Source organism: Rhodamnia argentea, chromosome 3 (genome assembly GCF_020921035.1).
Source record: "Rhodamnia argentea isolate NSW1041297 chromosome 3, ASM2092103v1, whole genome shotgun sequence".
NCBI classification, from domain to species: Eukaryota; Viridiplantae; Streptophyta; class Magnoliopsida; order Myrtales; family Myrtaceae; genus Rhodamnia; species Rhodamnia argentea.
This window is the reverse complement of record NC_063152.1, coordinates 3,901,257-3,925,320: the sequence shown is the minus strand read 5'-3', so window position 1 is coordinate 3,925,320 and position 24,064 is coordinate 3,901,257. Positions and strand designations below refer to the sequence as shown.

At 40.6% G+C, this 24,064-nt stretch overlaps 3 protein-coding genes and 1 non-coding gene across 8 annotated transcripts; 1 reads left to right on the top strand and 3 right to left on the bottom strand.

Moving 5' to 3' along the window:
* Positions 1 to 312: 312 nt before the first annotated feature.
* Positions 313 to 4,693, bottom strand: LOC115728100 (heterogeneous nuclear ribonucleoprotein 1-like). Its single transcript, XM_030658432.2, has 4 exons — positions 4,286 to 4,693; positions 3,779 to 4,001; positions 1,853 to 3,032; positions 313 to 876 (listed from the first exon to the last, which is right to left on the bottom strand). Exons 2-4 carry the CDS (start codon positions 3,998 to 4,000, stop codon positions 863 to 865), a joined length of 1,416 nt encoding a protein of 471 aa, XP_030514292.1. The 5' UTR covers position 4,001; positions 4,286 to 4,693; the 3' UTR covers positions 313 to 862.
* A 3,498-nt stretch (positions 4,694 to 8,191) lies between these two features.
* Positions 8,192 to 8,283, bottom strand: LOC115728110. The gene has a single exon (XR_004013774.1). It is a non-coding gene; the product is annotated as a small nucleolar RNA SNORD96 family (small nucleolar RNA).
* A 2,286-nt stretch (positions 8,284 to 10,569) lies between these two features.
* LOC115728108 lies at positions 10,570 to 13,761 on the bottom strand. Of its 4 annotated transcripts, XM_030658443.2 has the most exons (8): positions 13,582 to 13,761; positions 13,296 to 13,508; positions 12,499 to 12,925; positions 12,198 to 12,362; positions 11,872 to 11,979; positions 11,581 to 11,727; positions 11,372 to 11,478; positions 10,570 to 10,804 (listed from the first exon to the last, which is right to left on the bottom strand). In XM_030658443.2, exons 3-6 carry the CDS (start codon positions 12,869 to 12,871, stop codon positions 11,612 to 11,614), a joined length of 762 nt encoding a protein of 253 aa, XP_030514303.1. In that variant the 5' UTR covers positions 12,872 to 12,925; positions 13,296 to 13,508; positions 13,582 to 13,761; the 3' UTR covers positions 10,570 to 10,804; positions 11,372 to 11,478; positions 11,581 to 11,611. The 4 variants fall into 4 exon arrangements, with proteins under 4 accessions (XP_030514303.1, XP_048132106.1, XP_030514302.1 ...); XM_048276149.1 differs by lacking the exon at positions 13,296 to 13,508 and having other exon boundaries at positions 10,886 to 11,478; positions 13,582 to 13,759; XM_030658442.2 differs by lacking the exon at positions 13,296 to 13,508 and having other exon boundaries at positions 13,582 to 13,759.
* A 6,383-nt stretch (positions 13,762 to 20,144) lies between these two features.
* LOC115725902 (scarecrow-like protein 21) lies at positions 20,145 to 23,449 on the top strand. Of its 2 annotated transcripts, none has more exons than XM_030655563.2 (2): positions 20,145 to 20,225; positions 21,356 to 23,449. In XM_030655563.2, the coding sequence occupies exon 2, from the start codon at positions 21,550 to 21,552 to the stop codon at positions 23,182 to 23,184; it is 1,635 nt and encodes a 544-aa protein (XP_030511423.1). In that variant the 5' UTR covers positions 20,145 to 20,225; positions 21,356 to 21,549; the 3' UTR covers positions 23,185 to 23,449. The 2 variants fall into 2 exon arrangements, with proteins under 2 accessions (XP_030511423.1, XP_030511422.1); XM_030655562.2 differs by having other exon boundaries at positions 20,152 to 20,229.
* The last annotated feature ends 615 nt before the right edge of the window (positions 23,450 to 24,064 follow it).

The window sequence follows — 24,064 nt, the reverse complement described above, 5'->3', positions numbered from 1 at the left end:
TAAAGCACCAATCGTGAACTTTCTCTTGAGTAGAATGACTGAAAAATCTAGAAGAGACAGGAAACGACCAAATGTCTTGTAGCCCAACTAGCTGTAATTGAAAAGAAAAGAAGGCTCAAAAGTCAACAAGTAGGAACATGTTCCACCTCTTAGTTCCAACCCCTTTTAACAATATGATCAGCCAACAAATATAGCAAAATGACTTAAAAACAGAGCATTTACAGTCATACCATGACAGAAGATGACTCAAAAACAGAGCATTTTCTGGCCCATCAGAAAAAATTATTTATAATAGTTCTCTTATGGTAAAAATTTGATAAGAATTCAGTAACACATCTCTTTGGATTTCACAAGAGTATTCCATATCAAACTAATAACTTGTGCATAACTCTCAGTGTACATTTATCTGAAACAGAAGCCTCGGAGAGGGAATTACTGACAAGAACCAGCATGGTTGCCGAATAATACAGTGAAGAGAAAAAAAAATGTAAAGAACACTTGGAAGAAAAGAGAGAAAAAAAAAAATGTGAACAGAAAAAAGTGTCAGCCTTCTTATGTATCGGTGGATCACCAGAGAAGCATGATACAAATTTCTGGAAACACCCTACCAATGGTTTTTCACCGCAATCGGAACTCCAAGAAACAAAACCTATGTGAAAAATCTCAAGCCTGAACCTTGCACAAGATTACCTCTGTATCTGCTCGACTTACGGGCTTTCGTAGATGGGCAAACCAATCATCTGTAGACGTACTTTGAACTCACAGAAACAACTCAACATGGAAATTACACAAACACGAAATACTCCAAGTGCTTCGAAGATACAATTTGCCTACCGTAACTTTCTGACGTCTATATAATGTACTAGGTAGCAATTCCTGTCAAAAACAATGAAAGAAATGTCAGTAACAATATTTTGCATTTCGACTTCTCTTTTAGATATGAATGCTAAAACATCGGATAAGAAGATTTCTGTGAACAAATCAAGGGCACAAAAGCTTTAGGTGATAAATCAAATCCTTCCGCTTGTTGCAGTGAGTCGAATTTTGACTTTGCAAAGAGAATACAGATGAGCCAAATTTAAGAGTAAGAAGTCTGTCATCCCCACTCTTTCAATCCTTGAGTTGCCACCAAAAGATGAGTGGGAATGCCAACGATCTTCGAGGCATGGAATAGTGAGATAAGGAATCAACTCATTGTACCACCAGACATGCTATCAAAGTATTGGACGGAAAATTTTGTTCTACCAAAGGTTTAACAACCGCAATGAACCTACTGCCAATGTTCTGCGACAACCTGTACTACGCATGAGAAATTATTCTTCTTTTCTATTCGAAGGTAATGGAAGAACTACTATTTTGTCATGGGAACAATATGCTTCTCAATTTATGAGCATATATACTCGAATAGATCAATGCTTCCCAATTTCTGAACAGAATGCTAATCCGTGAAACATAATCAAAGATGACTATCCCAGAGATATCAAACACTCATAACATCAATGACAGCCATCGTATCTTTAACGGCTAAGATGTCCTTTCTCACGCATGACGTATTCATTGGCCAGAAATGAATCTATCGACTTAGATTTATTTTGCAGGACATGATGCAGAATGGCAGTTTACTGAGTATGGAGCAACTTTTCCTATCCCGCGGTCAAAAATGCAAAAGTTGAGAACCTAGAATCCTCTAAAAACTGCAACATATTCCCTATATCAACCTCGTTCTTGCTATATCATTGCTTATACTACTAATGAACGTGAAAAAGGATGCAATTAAGGAAGAAGAGAAGAGGAAGGATAACTGGCTTATGCAATGTCCACAACTAAGAGTGAGTATCGTTGACAATCGCACCTCTAGTTGATTGTCTATTAGCAACCCCATAACCAACATAACCAGCAGTGCTTTTGGTCATAACATCTGAAGTTGCATTTCCAAGTCCATAGCCAAATGGTCCAGATGTTTCTGGTTCTGGAGGTGATGATTGCCAAGTGAGGTCTCCATAAAGTGAACTACTTTCATAAAGATCTGGAGTCCCAATGCGGCCACCACTTGTTGCAGGATATGACAAAGCTTGTCCAGCTCCAACCACTCCACTGTTTCTTCCAATTCCTCCAGCTCCTGAAACATAACTACCATCCATACTGCCAAGACTAAAGTTTTCACCACTTAAGGTAGAACTATTTCTTCTACCTTGTGCGGAATTGGAAGAGGGACCCCAAATTGTTCCTGCATTATTAAAAGAGCCCAATCCCGCATTTTCACTTCCAGATCCCATAAGATTGTTGGTACTTGCATTGTTTGAAGAATAACCAAGACTGCCATTGCCCCAGAAACTCCCCCCTGCAGGGCTCAAGATGGAACCACTTCCTCCATGGCTCCCAGTGTTGTACCTGCTTGTCCCATTGTAGAAAGAATTGAACATCTTCCCGTAACTGAGGTTCGAAAGTATGTTTGCATTTGCCCCAAAGCTTGGGTTAAAACCTGGCTCGTTATTCAATCCTTTCGCATAAGGAGGAGTGAAAGGAGGAACTCCACCCAGACCAGTTGTCACTGGACTAAGTCTCCCATCCATTCTGGCTCCAAAATCTCCAACAGAGTTTGGACCATATCCCTGGGTATAACCATTGAGGAAGCCATTGACTCTGCTCATGCCGTGGTTATAGTTCCCTAATGGGCTTCGACTTGGTCCAGGAGATAATTCTTTTGGGACTGCTCGCTTTACCTCCACCAGTTTACCTTTCAGTTCATGGAATGTCTTGTACAAGACTCTATCCACAGCGTCTTCTGAATTATAAGTAATAAATCCAAATCCTCTGGGCCTCTGGGTGTTGTGATCATACATCACCACAACATCAGTTATTGTCCCGAACTGATCAAAGTACTTCTTGAAGTCACTCTCTGTGATTGTTGAAGGCAAACCTCCGACGAAAATTTTCTTTGTCCGGGTAGGAGCAGGTGAGCCACTGATGCTTCTATTGTTTCTGATAAGAATGTTGTGATCATCCCTTGGGACAGCCTTTTTTGCCTCAACCTGATCACGTTAAAGTACCTAATCAACAAGAATTCGATGCTTTTCATAGTATTCAATACTCGACTTTTCAATTGTCCTCTGAAATAGAATTGTGACCACTGAACTCTAAATTAAGGATCTTCAACAATATATTTGTTCTGCACCTTCACCATTCTTCAACAGTTAATGGAATTTCAGCCCCTTGATATTTGAGCTATACTAAGATAAAGATGGCTCACACAGAATCAAAAGAAAAAATAGTCAACTGTTTGTCTCATCTACATCTTTTCACTCATTAATAGTTAAAAAGTTAAATGAATTTAAAAAGGATCGTTACAAAGGCAATAATCATGAAACAACTGCAGATCATAATGTAGAAATAATTGAGATCCTTCTGATGCATAACACATTGCCATACATTCTCCGCACATGCCCACTAGTTGCTATCACATTTGCAGTCTTGTGTATTTTCACCAATTCCCAAAAAGATGTTGCTTCGTAAAAAACAGCTAAAAAACAATCCTATTTAGTAACGATTGAATATATGTGCACAGTATCGATGCTGTTATATTTCTATTCTATTGTTGGGTGAGTTCTTGTTTCTGAGCTTGGGATTTCAGCAAATTACCGTGTTCAGTGTGAACGTTCCAAAGGTATGCACCTGATCAAAGGTATAGTATGGATAAACTAAATGCATTCCTGCTGTAAATGCAATTTTCAGCAAGGAGAGAAAAAACCAAGCGTGTTAGAAAGAAGGAAACACTTACGCTTCTACCGTCAATCACATGCTTTTCCATAACAACTCTTTCCGCAACAGCAGGATCAGCAAAGACGACGAAACCGAAACCGCGGGCCCGTCCAGTAGCTCGGTCTCTCATAATCACAGCTTCTACTACTTCGCCAAAGTTTTGGAAATAATCCCTCAAGCGGTCCTCATTCGTGTCCCACGAAATCCCACCAACAAACAGCTTCCCATGATCCATTTCCATGCTGCAAAAAAATCCCATTCACCACAAACCACATCGATCAATACACCATCCTACCTAAAATCTAGCCACCCACTTACTAATCTCAACCATCTAACTGATCAACAGCGCGAAGAACACTCGATGCAATCTCCAGTCTCTCCCTCGATAAAACAGTGAGATACAGCATCAATAAAGAGTCCGATTTTCCGGATTCCCAAACCACAGGAAGCTCCGAATTCCACCCCAAACAGACAATTCAAATCGAGGGCGACAAATCGTAATGCGGATTGCACAGGACAAACTCACCTTCCTCAGAGTTTCTATGGACAGAACTCGGAATGCTTCTGGTTCCGGATGATGAACAAGCTCACGCCCCTTTGGAAATTCAATCCCGGATCATCGGATCGTTCGCCGATCCGGAACAATCCAGAATTCTCCAATCCCAACGTCGGAAAGAATCAAAATTCAGCACTGAATCAGCTCAAGCATTCAAAACAAGAATCTCCAGTGCTCGCCCAGCTAATTGATGAAAAAAATCGCGCAAAAACCGATACAGCAAAGATGGGTTTTCTCTTCTCTGTGAGATGAAATCGAGATCGAATTGAATCGAAGGAGGAATCACGAGAAATGGAAAGATCTGAGAAGAGAGGAATGATAAAGAAAGAGAGGGCGATAGGCCCTCTTTTTCTCTCTCCCTCTTTTGTTTTTTTCTCTCCTTCTTCTTTTTGTGTTTGGCAAGCAGTGGCTTTTTTCGATTCAATTTATATCAACCCAAGATTAATGAAATGATTATTTAATTAAAATTTATTTTTCTAAAATATAAGATCATATTATTTTTATTTTCGAATTCAAATGGAGAGAGAGAAGGGGGGAGAGCAGATTTGTAAGAACGCAATGAGTTTTCGGCCAATAGGTATGCGGCTCTATGGTAAAAGAATTGAGGGATGGAGACGCTAGTATTATACGCGCAGGGTTTGACTCTCGCGCATGCTCTGCGAAGTAAAAATGGAGAGTTAGAAATAGGATTTGCAAAAAAAAAATTGAATATTGCAAATTTTTGGGAAAATGACATATAATTATGTTAGAAAAAAAAAAGAGAGAGAGAGAGAGAGTTGCTATTGCTATCCCCTTATGTAAGAAAGTTACAAAGAGGAGAGATGGTGACGTCATAAATTGTAAAGTCCTTCTTTTTTATTTGGTGGGGGAAAAAAGAATAATGATGCCACTTTGTGTTGAGTTCAAAATTAATATGAAAAGTCACCTCGGTTATTTACGGGAAACTTGGAGGTTGGTGTGGTGAGTTGACTCGTACTAGATCGGACATTTTTCCAAAAAAAAAAATAAAATAAAAGCACAAAATTAATCGATATGCACAAATTACATCGTAATGATCGGGTCGAAACGCACGCCGCAAACTCATTTGATCTATTTCAAGTAGTGACTTTAAAATCTCAAGCTATGCAAATATGCCTAGAAAAACGTGATTAACCGGTCGGCGCAATCACATTTGGTGAAACAAGATGCAAAGTAAAGTCGAGGAATCGAAATCACGTACGCTTATTCCGCCCAAAGAAACCATTCTTGGTTAAATTGACTACTCTACAAGAAAAAGCGTGGCTTGCCAGCTCATTATTCCCCAATGTTTTGCACTAATTTTAAATGTGGCGTTCCACCACTTAAAAGGATTCCTTGCAATTATTTGTCCCTATGCAATGTAATTTATCAACAGTGATGAGGTCATACCCAATCGGAAAAAAGGAAAAATTAGATGATTATCCAGACAAATAATGCACCCCCCATCTTCCAGTTCTGGCTTCTTCTCCTCCCTCCCATGAGACCCACTTTTCAGAAATTTCAGCATGATTATTTGTTTTTTCAAGTATGCTAAAGTAATTTAATCTTGCCTTAATTTATATTGATAAGCAAAAATGACGAATGGTAGTGCAATTCCACAATGCATCGTGGGTGATTACTTCCTTCAGAGGCAAAGGATGCAACATTTGTTTGCACCATGACTTTGCTTTTTTAGCAAGAACAGTGGTGTGTTCGACAATGGTTGCAATTTGATTGCAAGGTCTAAAATAAAGTGATTAGATGGGGAAAAAAAAAACAAATTAAAGTAATCATCTTGTTAATCCTTTGGGTTTTATCTTATTTTAATTTTTTCTTCCATGTGAACTTTGGAATATGAAAACGGGGAGAATAAAGTGGGAGATGTGTGAAAGACAGAGGGGATTGCTTGTGCCATGCATCGAGAGTACACGATTTGAGACACAAAGCCACATGCATGACGTTAGAGGCTCGGCATTGTATGACTTGAGCGAGCACCTTTGATTCTATTAAGGAGAGGAATCTATTGGGTCGCCTTTAATTAGGCATCAAACAAAGTTTATCTTGTGGAAATTCTTCTTCCAACAAGTCTAGCTAGCTTCTCTTTATCCTTTTGGTAGAATTTTTTTTTTTTCCTTTCAAGTTGCACATTCTTGGCCGAAAAAGTCGATAGGATCACCTGCCTTTCTTGTGATTAGGTTCGGAATTGATAATTACTTGGCAAAAGGGTTCCCAAATAAGATGATTAACGAGCCATGCCCGGGCTAGGCACGGGATTTTCTTGTGCCGGTTCGAGGATCGGGCTCGGGCACGCCTAGGCAATTTTTGATATTGTGAAAAGAATATTTTCACAAAATCCTAAAAATTGCCAACTTTCAAGTTGGCGAGATTTTCTTGAAAGAGAATTAGCAAAATCCACACACATTAAAGTTTTCTAGTCTCGGAGACAATGCATAGAATACCATATTAAAATTTTGCCAACTCGGGTACAATGTCGTTCGAAGTTCAAACCGGGCGTGTGTTGTCCCACTTGAGTGCCGTGAAAGAACTTGTCAACTTGCGAATGTCAGTTCAAGAAGATGGTCCATAATGTCTCCTCTCCTCAGCTAATCCAATTTTACAAATTTTTTTGTTTTTTGGTCGAAAAATTTTCCTCCGTTCGTAGGAAAAGGTTATGGGATTTTAAATATTCGTTTTAATGCAAAGTGGGCATTGGCCGCTTTATAGCCGGTGGTAATGGAACGTCTTATCCCTTTTTCACATCTTAGAATAAACTTTGCAGATTTAATTTAGAACACACCAATTTCTTCAGATGAAAGTCAGATGGAATACTGAGCACATCTTTAAAATTCATACATAAAAAAGGATTAGTACCACGTAAAACTCCAAACTTGATAAATTTATCTCATATTATTTTTTTTATTACCAAAATCTCCGAACTATACACTTATGACAAATTTACTCTCCGTTCATTTTCGTTAAATCTACCCATCAAATTCACAAATTGAATGTCATAAAACAATTTGAGATTTTTACCTTCTGTTCATCACAGATTTATTAATTTAATTTTTTTTATGATATTAATCTAACTTAACAGAACGCAAATTTATCATAGGTATACGCATTTTTCTCGATAAAAAAATTAATTTAGAACAAATTTATCACAAAGTGTACAAATTTAAAATTTTTCGTAATAAAAAAATAATTTATGGTAAATTTATCACAGATGTACCAATTTAAAATTTTCCATTATATTAACTAAAAATACAAAGAATACATGTGCTGTTCCAAATGAAAACAAGCACACTGATTCAATTGAAAACGAACTAAGAGACAATTCTTGCAATATCCAATTCTCGACCGCAACAGTCAATTATCAAACCTTGGGGCCGGGGGGAGGACTAAGGCTTTCAGCCTGCTCATCTCGGTCAAACCATACATTTCATTCCATATACGTGTCGTATACTTCTCTACTTTCCCATTACAATAAGCTTTCAATGTCCTACTTCTAGGTGAACTTCTTATGAAATAAAAGCCTCTCCATCGTTTCAATAACTAACTCCTCTTTGAAATTATTTCTCCTGCCGCTCCTATCGACTTCTTTCATCAGATTTCACCAAAAGGCACATAAACCCATCTCCAGAAGGAACTTGAGGGGGAGAGGGGAGGGAAAACATCCATTAGGAACAGGGATTTCGAAACCAGGAACGTAAAATAGCACAAAACAGCTCAATTCTATGCAAATCAAATGGCACAAAACAGCTCTCTTTACTCTCACGCTTGAATTCAAAAGCAAACTTCAATATGAGCAAAACTTTCAAATGGGCAAAGCTAGAGTCATCGAAAGAAGTCAGAAGCATTCTTTTATCAGAGTCATCAGAAAGGCCTCAGAATTGCAGAATGACAGCAAGGCTTGACAAAGCCATTCAGTCCCGAAAGATGGTAATTTTTTCAACTGATATCATCACAGGCCACCATCCACTCAAACACTCAATTTAAACAACCGAAAAAAAAGGACCTTTTCCAAAGAAGTTGCCATTCGAGATGGCGAAATGTATGCCTCATGGCCAGTCCCAAGAGGTAAAGGCAGCGATGCTGCTCCACAAGGCGATGGAATATGAGACCACCCGCGGCGGAGAAGCTCCTCCCCCGAAAGGGCGGAGCTCCGTCGACGCCAACGGGCTTTCGTTTGTGACGTTTGCTTTGGACTATGCAAGCACAAGAGCTAGCTTGCTCCACAGCAGTAGCAAGGGATCTTCGAGTAGAATCCCCCGTCACGTAATTCGTAAAATTTGAAATCCGAATCAACAATGCAAACTAATTGACTTGACTAAAAGTTCTAAATCTAGCGAAGCATAGCTTCCTAGTCAGATTTCCAAAAGCAAAAGCTTTTACAGATCACAGACTTAGCAACCTCCAAAAAAAAAATCCGAACTTTTATACTCGACTTAAACTTTCCAAGAACGTTGTTCAGAGCCCACCGATGTCTCCAGCACCCTCGAAATTAGCAAACTCCGTCTGAAGTTCATGAAACCAGACGAAGGAATTCAGACAGAAAAACTGAGACTTTTTGAAAAGATCGACGACCATGTACGTCTCATGGCCAGTCCACAGAGGTAAAAGCAGCGACGCTGCTCCAGTAGGCAATGGAATATGAGACGCGCCGCCGGCGGAGGAGCTCCCGGAAGGAGGACCGTCGACGCCGACGGGCATCGATCTATGACGTTAGCCTCGGAATCTGCAAACACGGAATTTTCGTTTGCTCCGACGAAAGCCAAGGACTTCCTCGCAGAAGTCCCCGTCAATGATTCCCCCACGCAAATCGCAGAATCGAAAGAGCTCGTGGACGATTGAATCGGAAGAGCAGAAACGGCGCGGACCTGGAAATTTCAAGGAGCATCAACGATTAGAAGATCAGAGGAGAAGGTGGGGCGGGGGTGCTCTAAAACCCTAGAAATGGAAGATCTGGAGAGGTGAGGCTTATGGTCGGTGTATATATATAGAGTTACGAGCCTGGATCTGAACCGTCAGATCGGACGGCTAGAAAAGGCAATTTCTCTTTGAATTAATTTACTGCTTTCCTTTTTTTTTTGCCCAACACGGATTTGTTTCTCCTTTTTAAATTAGGATATTTAAGCTCTTATTGTTTAGCTAAAAATGAATAATTTCAAAATTATTTTATTTATTTTTTATTTATAAAAATGAATGAACTAAAAATATTTTTATCACTTACGATAATATTCGGACACAAATTATTGACTATAATTAAAAAAAAATCTTTATCTTAAGAGATATAAACGATCATTTTTAAGAAAATATTTACAAAATCAATCATATTTCGCAAGACAAACAAAGCCTTATTCTCCAAGGGTTGATAGTAAATCCATTTTCTAGCAAAATTATAGCTGAAAAAAAAATTGAGACTTTCTTTATTGATATGTATGTTGCAAGTAAAGCCATCAACTTTAAAACGGGTGCCAATTTTGACTCGATTTTTCTTTTTTTCTTTTTTTTTTTGGTTTCATAAAAGGTCGCTAACTTTAGATTGGATCTCAATTTTGGACCGATAACTTGTTTTGTCTTATGAAAAGTACCAATTTCAAGTTGAACCCCAATTGTGACCGGAACAATTTTTCATCTCCAAAAAAAAAAAAAATCGACTTCCGATTCAACCATCAATTTCCCAATCAATGACCAATCGACGACGTCGAATATATGATATGTCATTCTACGTGTTCTTATATGAGAAAAAAGAAAGTTCGGATTTGAATCGAGTTCCTACCTAAATTTAGTAGTTTTTTAGGAGACAAAAAGAGAAAAGTCAAGCCAGAATTGAGACCCGACCCTTTGGAACTTTTTAATGTAATTGGGCCTGAAAAAAGTACTCCGAATGATTCAACACCACATTTTTTTTTGGGGTGTGGGCCGGTGGAGACATCGGTCGGCCCTAAACAACCTTTGGTGTCTTAGAAATTACAACTCTCGTAACGGAGAGTGGTGGTCCTGTTGATTTGTTGTCACAGACTCGCAGCATGCTAATCAAATCAGTTGCTTGCACTCAGTATCAAAATGAAGGAAAGCATGTAATACAACCCTTGAATTCGGGCGTATTATACTGCGATTCACGACCGGGGCGATCTGAACCGAACTCGCATCGTGGACATGCATAGAGTAGTAAAACCCAGACAAAACCATTTCCCGAGGTCAGCACACAAGAAAGACTTACGAACTTGTGAAATGAGAAGGAGAGCTCATGAATTATCAGTATTCTCAACTGACCCAATTGCATATCAAATCATCCCTTCAAGATAGAGAGAGAGAATATATGAAAAGCCAACCTGTGGCTGTGACCAAATGAAAGAATAGAAGTAAGCTACCTAAACAGTTTTTCCTAATACTGTGTATACCTATCTGTCAAGAAGAGACTTGCCCTACACTGTAAGCATCAGGTTGTTCTTTCACCCAATCTTCTGCATTATTCCTGCCATAGAAGTCCTGGAAAAAGGAACAAAAGATTAAGACGAGCCCAGCCTCGGTGAATGAATTTTCAGTTAGGTAACAAGAAATGAAACTGACAGCATCAACGGTCATGGAGGTTTGAGAACTACGGCTTGTAATGCCTTGATAAGGACAGAACCTTGGACAGACAGCAACCTCTCAGACCAAAATTTCGCGAGTAAAATTCATAAAACATCGAATGCTGAGTAGCGAAAGATTCTGGAAGTTATCGTAGAACATGCAGTTCGAGATTTCGTGGAAGTGATGAATGACTGGAAAATTTTAATGTAATATCTTTAGGAACAAAATCTACAGAACACCAACAATGCATGCCGCCTAACCTTATGGAAATGGTTATAATAGACTTCGAATACTTCGGAAGAAAAGGGCTGCATAAGGACTAGATAATTCAACGTTTGTTGGCATTTATTAATTATGTTCTTGCCATGTGAGAATGATTTGTTATGGTGGCAAGTAACCCTGGATCTTGTTTTGGTTAGATTCACTGCAACATACCAACTACCAAGCCCTATGCTAAGAATAGTTGCCAGACCGAAAACTTACAACAACTGCTCCTCTCCAGCTTCCATCACTTCCATAGGAGAATCCAGCAGACAGAAAATCAACTAATTCAGCTTTCCTGACCAAGAAACTCCCCTCGTATATCAATCCTGCAACAAAAATTCAGAAAGAACTTGCTCATACCAGATCAGCTGAGACGGCAGTCACCAACTCCAATGAAGGTTGGAAGAGAATTGGCCTCACATAACTACCATTAGGACATGGCATGATTTAAGAGTCGAGTCATTCATGATTTCCATCAGAGCATTTTTTATCTTCAATTGCAACATTGTCAGTCGGCATTTTTGACATATCATCCCCATTTGGCTGAACCACTCCAAGTTCTGGCTTCTGTTGCCCTGTACCACAGCACAGAAAAGTTAAACCACATGAAATACTGATATTATTATTTCTCCCACTCTCCAAAGTTAAGAGGTCCACACAGGTGAAGCTATAGGGTTGTAGATGACGCATTAGCTGAGAGTACATGTATGTGTATGCACCTTGTGTTTCCTCATGGTGGTTCTTCTCAGAAGCCTCATTTGGCACAGAATTAGAAGTCCGAGCTAGCCGTTTGAGACGATTCAGACGTAAACCTGTCATTGATTTACCTGAAACATGTGCTGAGATATCAAACGAAAACTTACAACTTCGATTTCTAAAAGTTGTCACAAGACTCATAATGGTCATCTCTAGAACTGTGCAGACTAGCATCACAGCTGCAGCTGCCAAAGAACTTATATGATATCTCTAAAATTTATCAGACTCTTCTTGCATGCCCGACAGAAAAACAGCCAGACTAATAAAAGAATTGACATAATTAACTTACAGTTAGCCTCTGTAGTTCCTTTCAGGATGAGGTTTGCTACAATAGGGATATTACTGCTAGTAAGCTCACCCAAGGGACGCTTTAAGGATCGGGCAAAATGCTTAACGTGAATCAGACGCAGCCTTTTTTGAATTTTAGCTAAATCGTAAGTAAGAGACTCTGTGCCTGCAAAAGGGAATCAAGAAATAGTTATAACAATCCAGGACAATCTTAGTATTTCCGCAGGATCTAACCTCAACTAGTGACATATTCACAGCAGCTATGCGTGATGAAATTAATTGGTGAACAGAAAAGTACACACCACCATTTGACCTCAAGCTTTCAGTACTGATGTTTTGAAGAACTTGGTTAAATCCTACAGGAACAGCATGATCATATTGCACAGTAAATTGCGAAACGAGGTGATCCACTTGTCTGTTGTTCCTTCCAGTATTTCCATGCTCAAAAGCTGTGTCTGTTTGGCCAGATTGATGATCTGATCCCTGATGTTTTCTCTCCCTTCGGAGCTGATAATTCCTCCGGCGTCTAGCAAGATGCTTTTCCTTCTGTTCAAGAGTCATGGACTGTCTCCTTTGCCTGTCCCGCATCCGGCGTCGTTCTCTTTCCTGCTCCCTTCGCGTTCTATGCAAAGTAGCTAATCTCTCTGTTACATCTTCCATAGCCATGCCTATCATTCACACGAGTCACATCCCACGCTCCGTAATTGCTCCTCTACATTTGGCTAGGATCTACTCACGGGATAAAGAGAAGACACATGTCATTATCAGCGACAACGCAACCAAGAAGCAAGTTGATCAAATGATAATGCCCCCATGGCACGGCAATGCGGGAGTAAACATCAAGCACACAAAAATCCCAAATAAAGGGAGATACCCCCGCATCACAGCACATGACCTCGACCGAAAACTAAAAACACCACAAAATACAACAGACACAATTCCCATCCATATATAAAGAAAAATTCAGTTTGTAAATTAGGAACAAAACCCAGCAAATCAGAGCTGATTTACTAGCACTAAAATAAAAACGGCAGCTTTTCACTGGACGCAGTTGTTTTGAAGTCATTGATGCTTGCACGATTGGAGCTACGGCTACTACCTAAGCATAGTGGTAATCAGGTGGAGCGATCAACGGGTAAACGACTAAATCCTGCAAAATGCCAACCCAAAGCATTCACATTTCTTGCCGAAACCGCACATCACAACGCTCGGACCAAACAACACAACACCATAATCGACATCCCCAGAGTCGGAACACTCGCCGATCGCATTCCCAATGTCGGGATCGCAACCGACGACGGGACGCCCGCAGCTGTACGTAGCAAAACCAGCATCAGAAGAACCGGGAGAAACCAAAAAGCCGGAATTTTTTTCGAGGAATTTACCGCGATTCCAGGGAGAGGAAGGAGATCGAGCCGTCCGATTCCTTTGGGTCGTGCGTGATTACCATCGAAGAGCAGGCCCGACTCGAATTTCGAACCGAGATGAGGCGAACGGCGATGACGACGACTACGACGATGATGGCGGATGGGAGGAGTGAGGGAGAACCTTTTTTTTTTTTTTTGGGTTCATGTGAAAGTTCACGCCTTTAAGAATGGCGAAACTTGAAAAAAGTGCGTTTCGGGTTTCGCGGCGAACTGACGAATTGGTCGTTGACACGTATTTATTGCATCTTGAGTTTTTATTGGACACTTACGTTTTTATTTTGTCACAAAATTTTTTTTTTTTTGCCAAATTGGATTAATTTTTTTTTTTTTAGTGGTGGTTTTTGTGCTTCTTGATCCGAAATGTGAGAAGGATTGGACTGAAGTGAGCGGTTTTGATTTTAGCTTTTTACCGCACCACAAAATGATGAATGAAGGTCTCATGAGAAGTGAAACAATTAAGGTTGACCATAGCCTTTTTTGCAAGGAATCGGGAATTGCTCGGACTGCCGAAAATGGGATCGAATCGGCCCAGAACTGGCGGTTTCCATTCGAACCGGTCCAGTTCCTAGAGCCGTTGAGTAACGGTCCCGTTCTCGGTTCCGGGCATGGAACCGCCTAGCCGTCCACTCAAGCCGGACCGGTAAAATTTCAACTTGTTTTAAGTGAAAATGAGTCTTTCTCACCTGCCTTTTGCCATTTACCATACAATCCGACTCACATTTCGCAGTCTTAAAAATAGAACACACATCAAGATATCGACATTTACCGTATAGTCTTTCTTGCCCCCCACTCCCCTACCCCGATAGGATATCTCCATCGAGATTAACGTATGAAAATAATAAGCAAGAGACAGAGCCAAATGTCCAAATGAGAGCATTCATCATAAATTAACAGTACTATTTCATGTTTGATAAGCGAGACCCTCGTGCAGATTTCTTTATTATTCTTACATTTTTCCTTACAAAGAAGTATCCACATAGAAACTAGGTTCATCATGATATTAATTGATGAATGCAATTTGTAGGGATTGTGGATCGGCTCCATAGACCCATCTCGGAACCAAATCAGGCTAGCGGTCCGGTTCATGGATGGATCCATTGAACCAACGGGCGGGCGGTTCTCGGTTAAACCGGCCCTCGGTGGGTGGTTCCCGATTTCATGGTGAGAATCGCTCACTTGGACCATGCTCACCCCTACTCGTGATATTGTCTCTAGACTTGTCGAAGGCACGAGACTGTTCGTTTTGGTTCTCGGCTGTAAAGCTCATCGAAGCTACTTTAAGGTCATACAATACTTATTTACCAATGTGGTAGCTGAAATATAGCCAAATGCAAGATTAGATATATATCTGAATGCCAACATTCTCGCCTCGACCCCCGAAATTGATGATGGCACGCGGCCTACTCACCATCAGCACAATTCATGGTTCACCTATGCTTTGCAAGGTTTCAAAATACTCAAGGCTTATCACCCACACCCATGGCCTGGTTATAGGTGACCCGTTCAATTAAAGACACATATGAATCGCAACATTGGATCTAACCCATCAAGTTATGTACATCACACTGATGAATTGTCTCGCTAGACTTCAAAGATTTAATTTCTTTTATGTTATATCGTACATTGGATTGGATAGACCGAACTAGTTTCGGTGTTTGTCAATTATTTGAAGCCCCGTTAATTATGAGTGCCTTTTAAGCACTTGCGAAGTGCGCACCGATATTCATTTATAAGGGATTAACTACATTTAACATGAGAAAAATTGATGAATTCAAACTGCGGATTAGTGCACGTAGAGAGATGGATCCAATGTATTGCTCGACATGGGAACTCATAGTTAGACCTCATCATAGGCTCGAGGCTCACTAGCGCCGCTAGAGGCCCAACGACAAATTTGCATTGACAATGGCTTCTAGTTGTAAATCTTGGCCCCGATAATCTCATGTGCGGGTCCGCCCAACCTAAAAGCTTAAGTTTTTTTTTTTTTAACGGCTCTGGATAACAAGTTATGCCCGATTTAAGGAATCGAACTGGGCCGCCAATGATTACCTCTACTCATGGGCTTTGAGCTCAAGGCTTGTTCTGTCGGCCCAGTCCAGCACAATGCAGGCCCATCTATCCTGGTCTTTGACTCAATGCTCGATGAGAGAGCCTGCGTTTTCCTCTCTCGCTCTTTACACTTCTGACCAATTTCAACCATAGCGCCTCGTTTTCTCTTGAGTTCCACTCCACAAAAATGTCGCCCATTGATGTAAAAGTTTGGATCAATTGGTGGATGTTCTTGTGCCATTGGATCATTCGGCGGGCGGGTCTTCATAGTCAGCCGAGTTCGTCGGGCCACCGTCGCTTCGGAGCCGAAGTTTTGCTTGCCGCATTCTTAGCAGCCATAATTTTCTATTCGATTCGACACCAATAAAATCATCCTACGTTAACGTCCTTTCGAGCACATCAATTCGAAACGACACAAAATTTAGCTTAAGAAAGCTCATCTCTAGGGTCCAAATCTATGCCAAATTGCAAAAAAATTTATTGTTTGCTTAACAAGTTCAATTTGTTGCCTTGTCAAATTAATGAGGGCCGTCATGAATTGTGATTAGCTCGCCGGCGAGCGCGAACTTCTCGAAGACCTTCTTAGACAGAGCCCTCATATAAAGAAGAGTCAACCTTTGACTGAGCTCAATTTCACTAATAAATTCAATTCGGAGCTTATTCAAGTCAATAGGAAGAAACGGTCGTGGTGTTTTCGGATCCTTATTTTCCAGGGTCGGGTCGTCGTTGGTTAAACCTATACACTCCGCTAATTAACATCAGAACATAATCTTAATTAGATTATGAAGGTCCTTAAAAAAGAAATTTAGATGCTATAACACTACTAAACCTGCAAATTACGCAGGCTTTGTTTGATCGGCGAAAAATGAATGATTCGAAAATACATTTTTAAAAAATCGATAATAAATAACTAGTCAACGGAAAATCTTTTTTTTTATTATGGATAACAATTTATATCTACGCGTTTTCGTGAACCAACAGCTTCTTTAAGCGTCAAAGAGACGTGAAGGGAAGAACATCCAATTGATTTCAACACGGGCATAAGAGCCACGCCGAATTGGGTGTACCAAATCATTTTCAATACCTTTGTTGTTGAAAACTGTCGTGAAGAATCGATACAAACAATTATTTTTAGCGAAATATGTTTCGCTATCGGTCGTTTCTTGCGAAACGAAAACACCCTATATGATGTGAGTCAACATGTAGCATGCAATAGTGGAATTCCAAATGAAAGACCAAGTATTGCTGCACTCGAGTTTGTGTCCGTCTGACTCCTTTATGTTTTTTCCCCCCTTTTGGTTTTTTCTTTTTTGGTGCTTTGAAAGTCAATTTCTTTGACACACTATCCTAATTGATTTGAAACATTTCATGAAAAGTATCGTGCAGCTCTTTGGGACTAGGAAAGTGATAATGATATACTTTTCTAAGGGCGAATTTATTTGTCCTTATCATGATTTCACTTTGAATCTGCCATTCTCCCGTCAGATCCGTCATGCGATCATCTATCACGTGTGTTTTGCATGTGTACGTTTTAATAGTATAATGGATGAAATATTGACAGAGAGTAGATTTGGATCATCGATACCAATTCGGATTTTTCATGAGACAAAAATTAGTTTGGGTAAGTGTACCATAGGGTACCGATTCACAATTCTTAGGTTCCGTTTGTTTCGCAAAAAACAACTCTCAGATAAACATTTTTTGGATTTTTTGGGATTTGATTCGTGGAAAATAAGCTAGTCAAGGAAAATATTTTTCACCGATGAAAAAAACTCATTCGAAAGTGGGGAAAATATTTTCCTCTTATTGAGAGGAGGAAAACATTTTCCCCATCTTTCCTTCCGCCTCTATTTCAAATTTCCTTTCTTTTTAATTTTTTTTTACTTTCTTTTTCATTATGTATTTATTTCTTCATCATACAAATAGATATAAGATTTATGGGACAATTACTTAGAAGTGCATTTTATGCAATTTACTTCGCCCTTTGAGTTGACATTGAAAGAACATATTAAAGAATGATACGATTCAACTTCAAAGCCATTTGAACATAGTAGGTAACAGAGGGGCCCGAGAATTAATGTGTATTAGAATCATATGATCTAGTAATTGCCGATATGCTCATATCGATGACATTATTTTTGCTGTAATCAAGGAAGCATTACCAAACATACCTCTAGAAAGATGAGAAGTGATCAGAGCTATAATTGCATGTAATTGTAAAGAATTTGAATGTGACAACGATATGATAATACAATATGATGATAATGGCGATGTTATGATTGATCAAGAAGGAAATCCAAAAGAAATCCGAGTTTTTGGTGCGATTTCCTGAGAATTGAGACATCCAAATTTTAGTAAGAATTTCATAAGCACCAGAAGTATTATAAGAATTTTTTTAATTTTTTTTCTCTTTTTAAAATTTTTCCTTTTTCCTTCTTCTTCATTCGATTGCAGGCCACGACCACAAGCAAGCGAGGCCAAGCGTTGCCGGCCTATGACGAAACAAGCGAAGCCTTCATCGGTATTCATTTTCAAAAGTTAATGGAGGTGTTCTAGGGTTTTATCATTTGTCATTCTGAAAGAAAGAAAAAATTAGGGTGTGCATGACAACACTTATGGAGCATAAATTTATTTGATAACGTAATTAATGGAGCAGAAATTTATTTGGTTAAGCAACTTTATTTTGTTTACTTATGGAGTAATTTTTTTTTGCTCCATAAGTAATTTTGGAGACACTTGAAGAAGTAAAAAAAAAATTACTTATCACCAAAAGAAAAAAATCAATTTTTGCTCGGAAGCAAAATTTGATTTATAAAGCAGAAGTATTGTCATGCCTGCCCTTAGATTCCGAGTACATAATATTTTGGAGAAGCCTTCCAAAAAAACGACTCGTCGAATTGCTCGAAATGATTTGACAATGGACAAATGTTTATAGTGGAAATGACATGTTTGACTTAGAGTATCTAATTACTTGCTGATATTGGCATACCATACAAACCAAGAGAATAGTCCACTTGGGACGTGGCTTGTTGCATTATCCGACCCTAAACTAGTCGCCAATATTATTTTTTTTTATGGGAAATGACGTGGAAGGTGCTAATTCCCACGTCATCACATGATTTTAATTGTTTTATTTATATTGCATATGTATTCTTAAATCAACAAATAATAAAGTTTACCCCGAAAAAAAAAAAAAAAATGGAGCATCATCCGAGAACAACGCGAGCAGCTTCGGAGGGCGTGCCAACGTGCCCGGTAAAACGCGGTTCCCGACAAAAGCCCCCGCGATTCAGCGGAAATCACCAGATTGCCATTTGACGGATCTCCACACGTGCCCTCTGACTTTGAATTGTGTTTTAGCACGTGTTCTTTGCAGCTTGCGTAATTAAAAAATAAATAAATCAGTAGTTTCTTCCAACTACGCAAAATGTACGTCGGACCAAAACAGTGGGCAGTTCTCCGGATTTGCACGCGAAGGAAAGACATGAGTGACTGGTTTCAGGATAGGTCGATTTTTACTTTTTTAATCGATTTTCACCTTTGAGTCGTGAACCGGATTAAAAGGGTCCGTTCCCTGTTTATGGAATTGCTAATTGGCCCACGTAGTCTCGAACCGGTCCTGTCCGATCTCGGGTGGACTAGGAACCGATAGTGATATCTGCAAGTATTGTTGCAGAATCTAAACTCTCATTATTTAGCGTTTTGGATGTTTAATCAATAAAAATTTCGATAAAAGAGGGTAAAGATGTGGAAAAATATGATTAATTATCATTAACTTGCTAATAAAAAGAGTATTAGTGCGGTCTACGTGATTTGGTTTCACACCCGGAATCGAAAACCGGACAATCTTGATTCCAATTTCAAGAATTGGGAACCGCCCAAAATCTGCTAGTTCGGTCCGCGTCTCATCCCCGGTAAAAAATATGGTAAATCTCCATTAAATTCTTGATAAAGAGTCTTCTTCTCTAAATCGAACATCTACGACGAAAGATCAACTTAATTACTAATATTAAATATCCTCCGAAGAAAATATTGTAAATCACCATTAGACGCTTGATTACTCAATATGTACATTCGATTATGAATCATACGGTATATTTTATAAATAATCTCAAATAATGTACCTAAGGCTTCACCGAAAAATTCAGCTGTAACTCTTTAGATTAAATATTTGCTTGAGGTGAAAAGCCGTTTAAAATTTTAATGGAAATTTATTGTTATATTGATAATAACATTATTATTGTTAATATAATTATCGTTATTATTTGTTTTCGACGGCGTTGTCGATGCTCCCCACAGTCCACACGCTGTCAATTGTAATGCCGACTTTGTCGGTAGTACGACCGAGCATGTTTTACGCGCTCCGATTTATTCTGTCCGACGGATGGCAACTATCGTAAATATTAGCAACTTGAGTGGCACTAGTTACTGCGCGCCAACTATAAAACTCCCACTGGCCTTCCTTTGCTCTTGAGATCGGGAACAACGGCTCGACGGTCGTCGTTGTACAAGCGTGATCGAGGCGACTGCAGAGCGTTCTTCTTCAGCTAAAGGTGTGTGAGTGCTGAAGAACATACTCTTGCTGATTCCTTCTCGTTGTTTTCCTTTTCAATTCATGCGAAATGAGCAAGCTTTTGCGATTTCTTTGGGGGGAGTTGTCTGGACGGTGGTCGTGGATTTGGGTCGAAACTTTTTGGTGATTTTCTGTTGGTGGGTGCTTGCTAATCCGCTCCGGTATTCACCGAATGATCGTTGGATCGCATTCTTGACGCCTCGATTTGAGTCCTGCATCGGTTCTTGATTCATAGAGGTGGACGCTCGTTAGAATGTGCAATTTCTAAAGTTAAATCATCTTTCTTTCCGTTTCATCTGCTTGATTGAATCTCATTTCGTTTCACAAGTACCGTAACACTCTGCGATTGATGGTGTTGAGGATTGTCGAAATCTAGCTGTGTCTCGAAAGTCGGTGGCAAACTTGCCGGAGTAAAGTATGGAGTTTTGCACGAAGTGTTGTTGCTTGGAATCTAATTGTTGACTGAGAGACAGTACACGTTGAGAGACCTGGTCTTTACTTCAAAGTGTTGCCTGTCCTGCTGTTTCGATGGTTCATGAATTGTCATCTTCTGTACAGTGGTCAACTAGTTTCTTGTTTTCCCCTTTCCTGTCACTAGTAGCTGTTCTTTAGGCATCTCTGCTTCTTTTTTCCTCTATCTTCTTTGGCTGGCTTCTTTTGTCAGTCCCCTTTTTACTAATTTCGCGTCTCAACCTAGATGCTCCATGCCATGGAATTCTTTAGCTTCTCTATTGTCCCTTCTAGTGTCATACTTTCCGAATCGGCTTGGCCTTGGGTATGATGAAAGGTGCGGGGTTTTCGCTGTCGAATATTGACCATACTCCGAGTGATTCCAGTAGAGAAAGAAGGGCTTGAGCCAAAATGGATGTCGGAAACAAGCCATAAGAAACTCAAACTGTGTTGAGTTTACATGTGTCTATCTACATGTTCACTACCGCCAGAGATACCACATGTTCGTAGAATTTTCATTTTATGGCGAACTTTATTGTTTCTCTTGTCGCTTTATTGATACTTTCTTTCTCTGGTAAGCATGACTTTTCTCTGTTCACTTCTTTCCAGAAAGAACTGGGCTGCTGACGCTTTTCGTTTTCCCTCTCTTTCTTGCAACAGATATTGTTGAATCTGCCAAGTGATCAGTCTTGTCGGCTCTGCTAAAACGTGAATCAGCGTGTTGCATCAAAAGCTTAGCGGGTGTCCCGATTGTTCTCGTAGAGTCGCTCGGGTCATTGCATATCAGTCATTCATCCCAGTCAGCGGATCGCAACTCTCAGCTCGGGCTGAGTGTCCATTGGTTTTATCTCCAGATGCCAAGTTTTCAGAAGCACCATAGTTCTGCCAATGTCCTCAGGTTTTATCAGCAGCCTGTGCAAATGATCGAACCGTGTTATTTGTCCAACTACGAGCTCACAGACGGTGGCATGAACAAGGGTTCGGTTAGCCAAGGATCCGACGCATCGATCCAGACCTATGATGAACAAATTTTCACCCTCGATTCTTCCACATCAGCTTCCTGCTTTGTTTCCTGTGATTCTGCTTCCAACATCAGCACCTCGCCTGACGGGACTCCCTTTGTGAAGTCCTTTCTCTCAGATCGACATTTTTCTGTTGAAAATTGGTCCGGGTCGCCATTAAGTGTTTCTTCCATTGCCGACTATGGCAATGATTTCCAAGACAAATTGAGGGAGTTGGAGATGTCATTGTTGGGACCGGAATCAGATATCAGTGATTGCCAGGGTTGTTGCTTTAAGAACGAGTCCCACAATATTTTCCCCAAATCAATGTGGCCTTCAAACCGAGTTAGAGATATGGTGCCTAAACCTGACCTGAAACAAGTGGTAATCGCCTGTGCAAGAGCAATCTCTGATACTGATACTTCTAATGCATCAGGTCTAATGGATGTGCTGGAGCAAATGGTGTCAGTTATGGGTGATCCAATTCAGCGACTTGGTGCTTACCTCTTGGAGGGGCTTAGGGCGAGATTGGAATTTTCTGGGAGCATTATTTACCGAAAGCTCAAGTGCAAAGAACCTACGAGCGCAGAATTGATGACTTCCATGCAAGTTATCTATGAGATCTGCCCCTACTGGAAGTTTGCATATGTGTCCGCAAATGCCGTCATCACCAAAGTCATGGAAAATGAACGGGGAATTCACATTGTCGATTTCCAGATCGCGCAGGGCAGCCAGTGGATCCCTTTCATCCAGGCCCTCGCACAGAGGCCTGGTGGGCCCCCCCACCTCCGAATCACTGGCATCGATGATTCTGATTCAACTCTTGCTCGTGGCGCAGGGCTGGAGGTCGTAGGCCAGAGGCTTTTGAGTGTCGCACAGTCATGTAACGTGCCATTCGAGTTCCACGATGCAGCCGTTTCTTCATCTGAAGTTGAGCTACAGAACCTTATGATTCAGCCCGGGGAAGCCCTCGCAGTGAACTTCCCTTACATACTACATCACATACCCGATGAGAGCGTGAGCACTCAGAATCACCGAGACCGGGTCTTGAGAATGATCAAGAGTTTGTCGCCGAAAGTGGTCACCCTCGTGGAGCAAGAATCCAACACCAACACATCCTCATTCTTTCCAAGGTTTGTCGAGACGTTCGACTATTACAAGGCCATGTTTGAGTCCATCGACGTGGCTCGGTTGAGGGATGACAAGCAGCGGATCACTGCGGAGCAGAACTGTGTGGCCCGGGAACTTGTGAACGTGATAGCCTGTGAGGGGCGTGAGAGGATGGAAAGGCACGAGCTTTTCGGCAAATGGCGGTCGAGATTCCAAATGGCCGGCTTCAATCAGTTACCGCTGAATGCATCGGTCACTCGTGCTGTGCTCGATATGCTGAAGCAGTATCATGGGAATTATAGGATCGAGGCTAGGGAGGGGGCTCTATATCTCGGCTGGATCAATAGAGCTATGTCGACTTCATCAGCTTGGAGGTGAATCTTGACATCTTGTGCTAGTTGGTGGCTTTGTAAATTTTGCTGTGACTCTGTAGTTTTGCTCCCACCTACATAAGGGGGAATGTTGTCTGTATACACACTTCCGGTTGAGTGCTCACAATTCATAGGGCGCTAGTACACATTGTCAGTGTTCTTTTCTTGTTTCTCACATGTATTTGTTCCTCACTCTCTGGGAATGCGAACTTCGTAGATTTTCACATGATAAAAGGTAGCAGAGTAGCATGGTTTTTCTGCAACTATGTACACAGGTAGCAGAGTAGCATGGTTTTTCTGCAACTATGTACACAGCTTGGTATAATAAAGAAAAGCTCATTCGAAGTCCGACACTGTGAAGTTGCCCAAGGCGTTTGAGGCCGGAAAAGCCACTTTCTAGACTGTGTTTCTGGCCATTTTTTTCGAATTTGACCCCTACGAGGACCACCATTTTGTTTCTCGCTCATTTGATGTGGGGACGACAGCTTCATCCAGAACCAAGGAGGCATTCTGGAAGGCGTGTGCTTGTAGGAAGGCCGACCACTACATAAGCTAAAAGACTATGACTACAAGCCAAGCCGGAAGCGACTCGCCGGCGAAGGCCTGCTGGGGCTCTGGAAAACTGGTCCGAGCCGAGCTGGCCTCAGCATGGGGCTCTCTTGGAGTGCTCCGAACAGCAGGTTGTGTGAATGGACAACAACGTCTGTAGATCATCCGGTCCATTTGCTGTTTCTTTCCGGTGGACGACATTGCGGAGTCCATTCAAATTGACTCCATTTCATTACTTGCGGATTCCTGTCCATTGACTTATTTGGGCTATTTAACCTTCAAAATATCACATATCGCTTGCCTATGTTTATGGTTCGGATCGTGATCCCTCTCCCAGC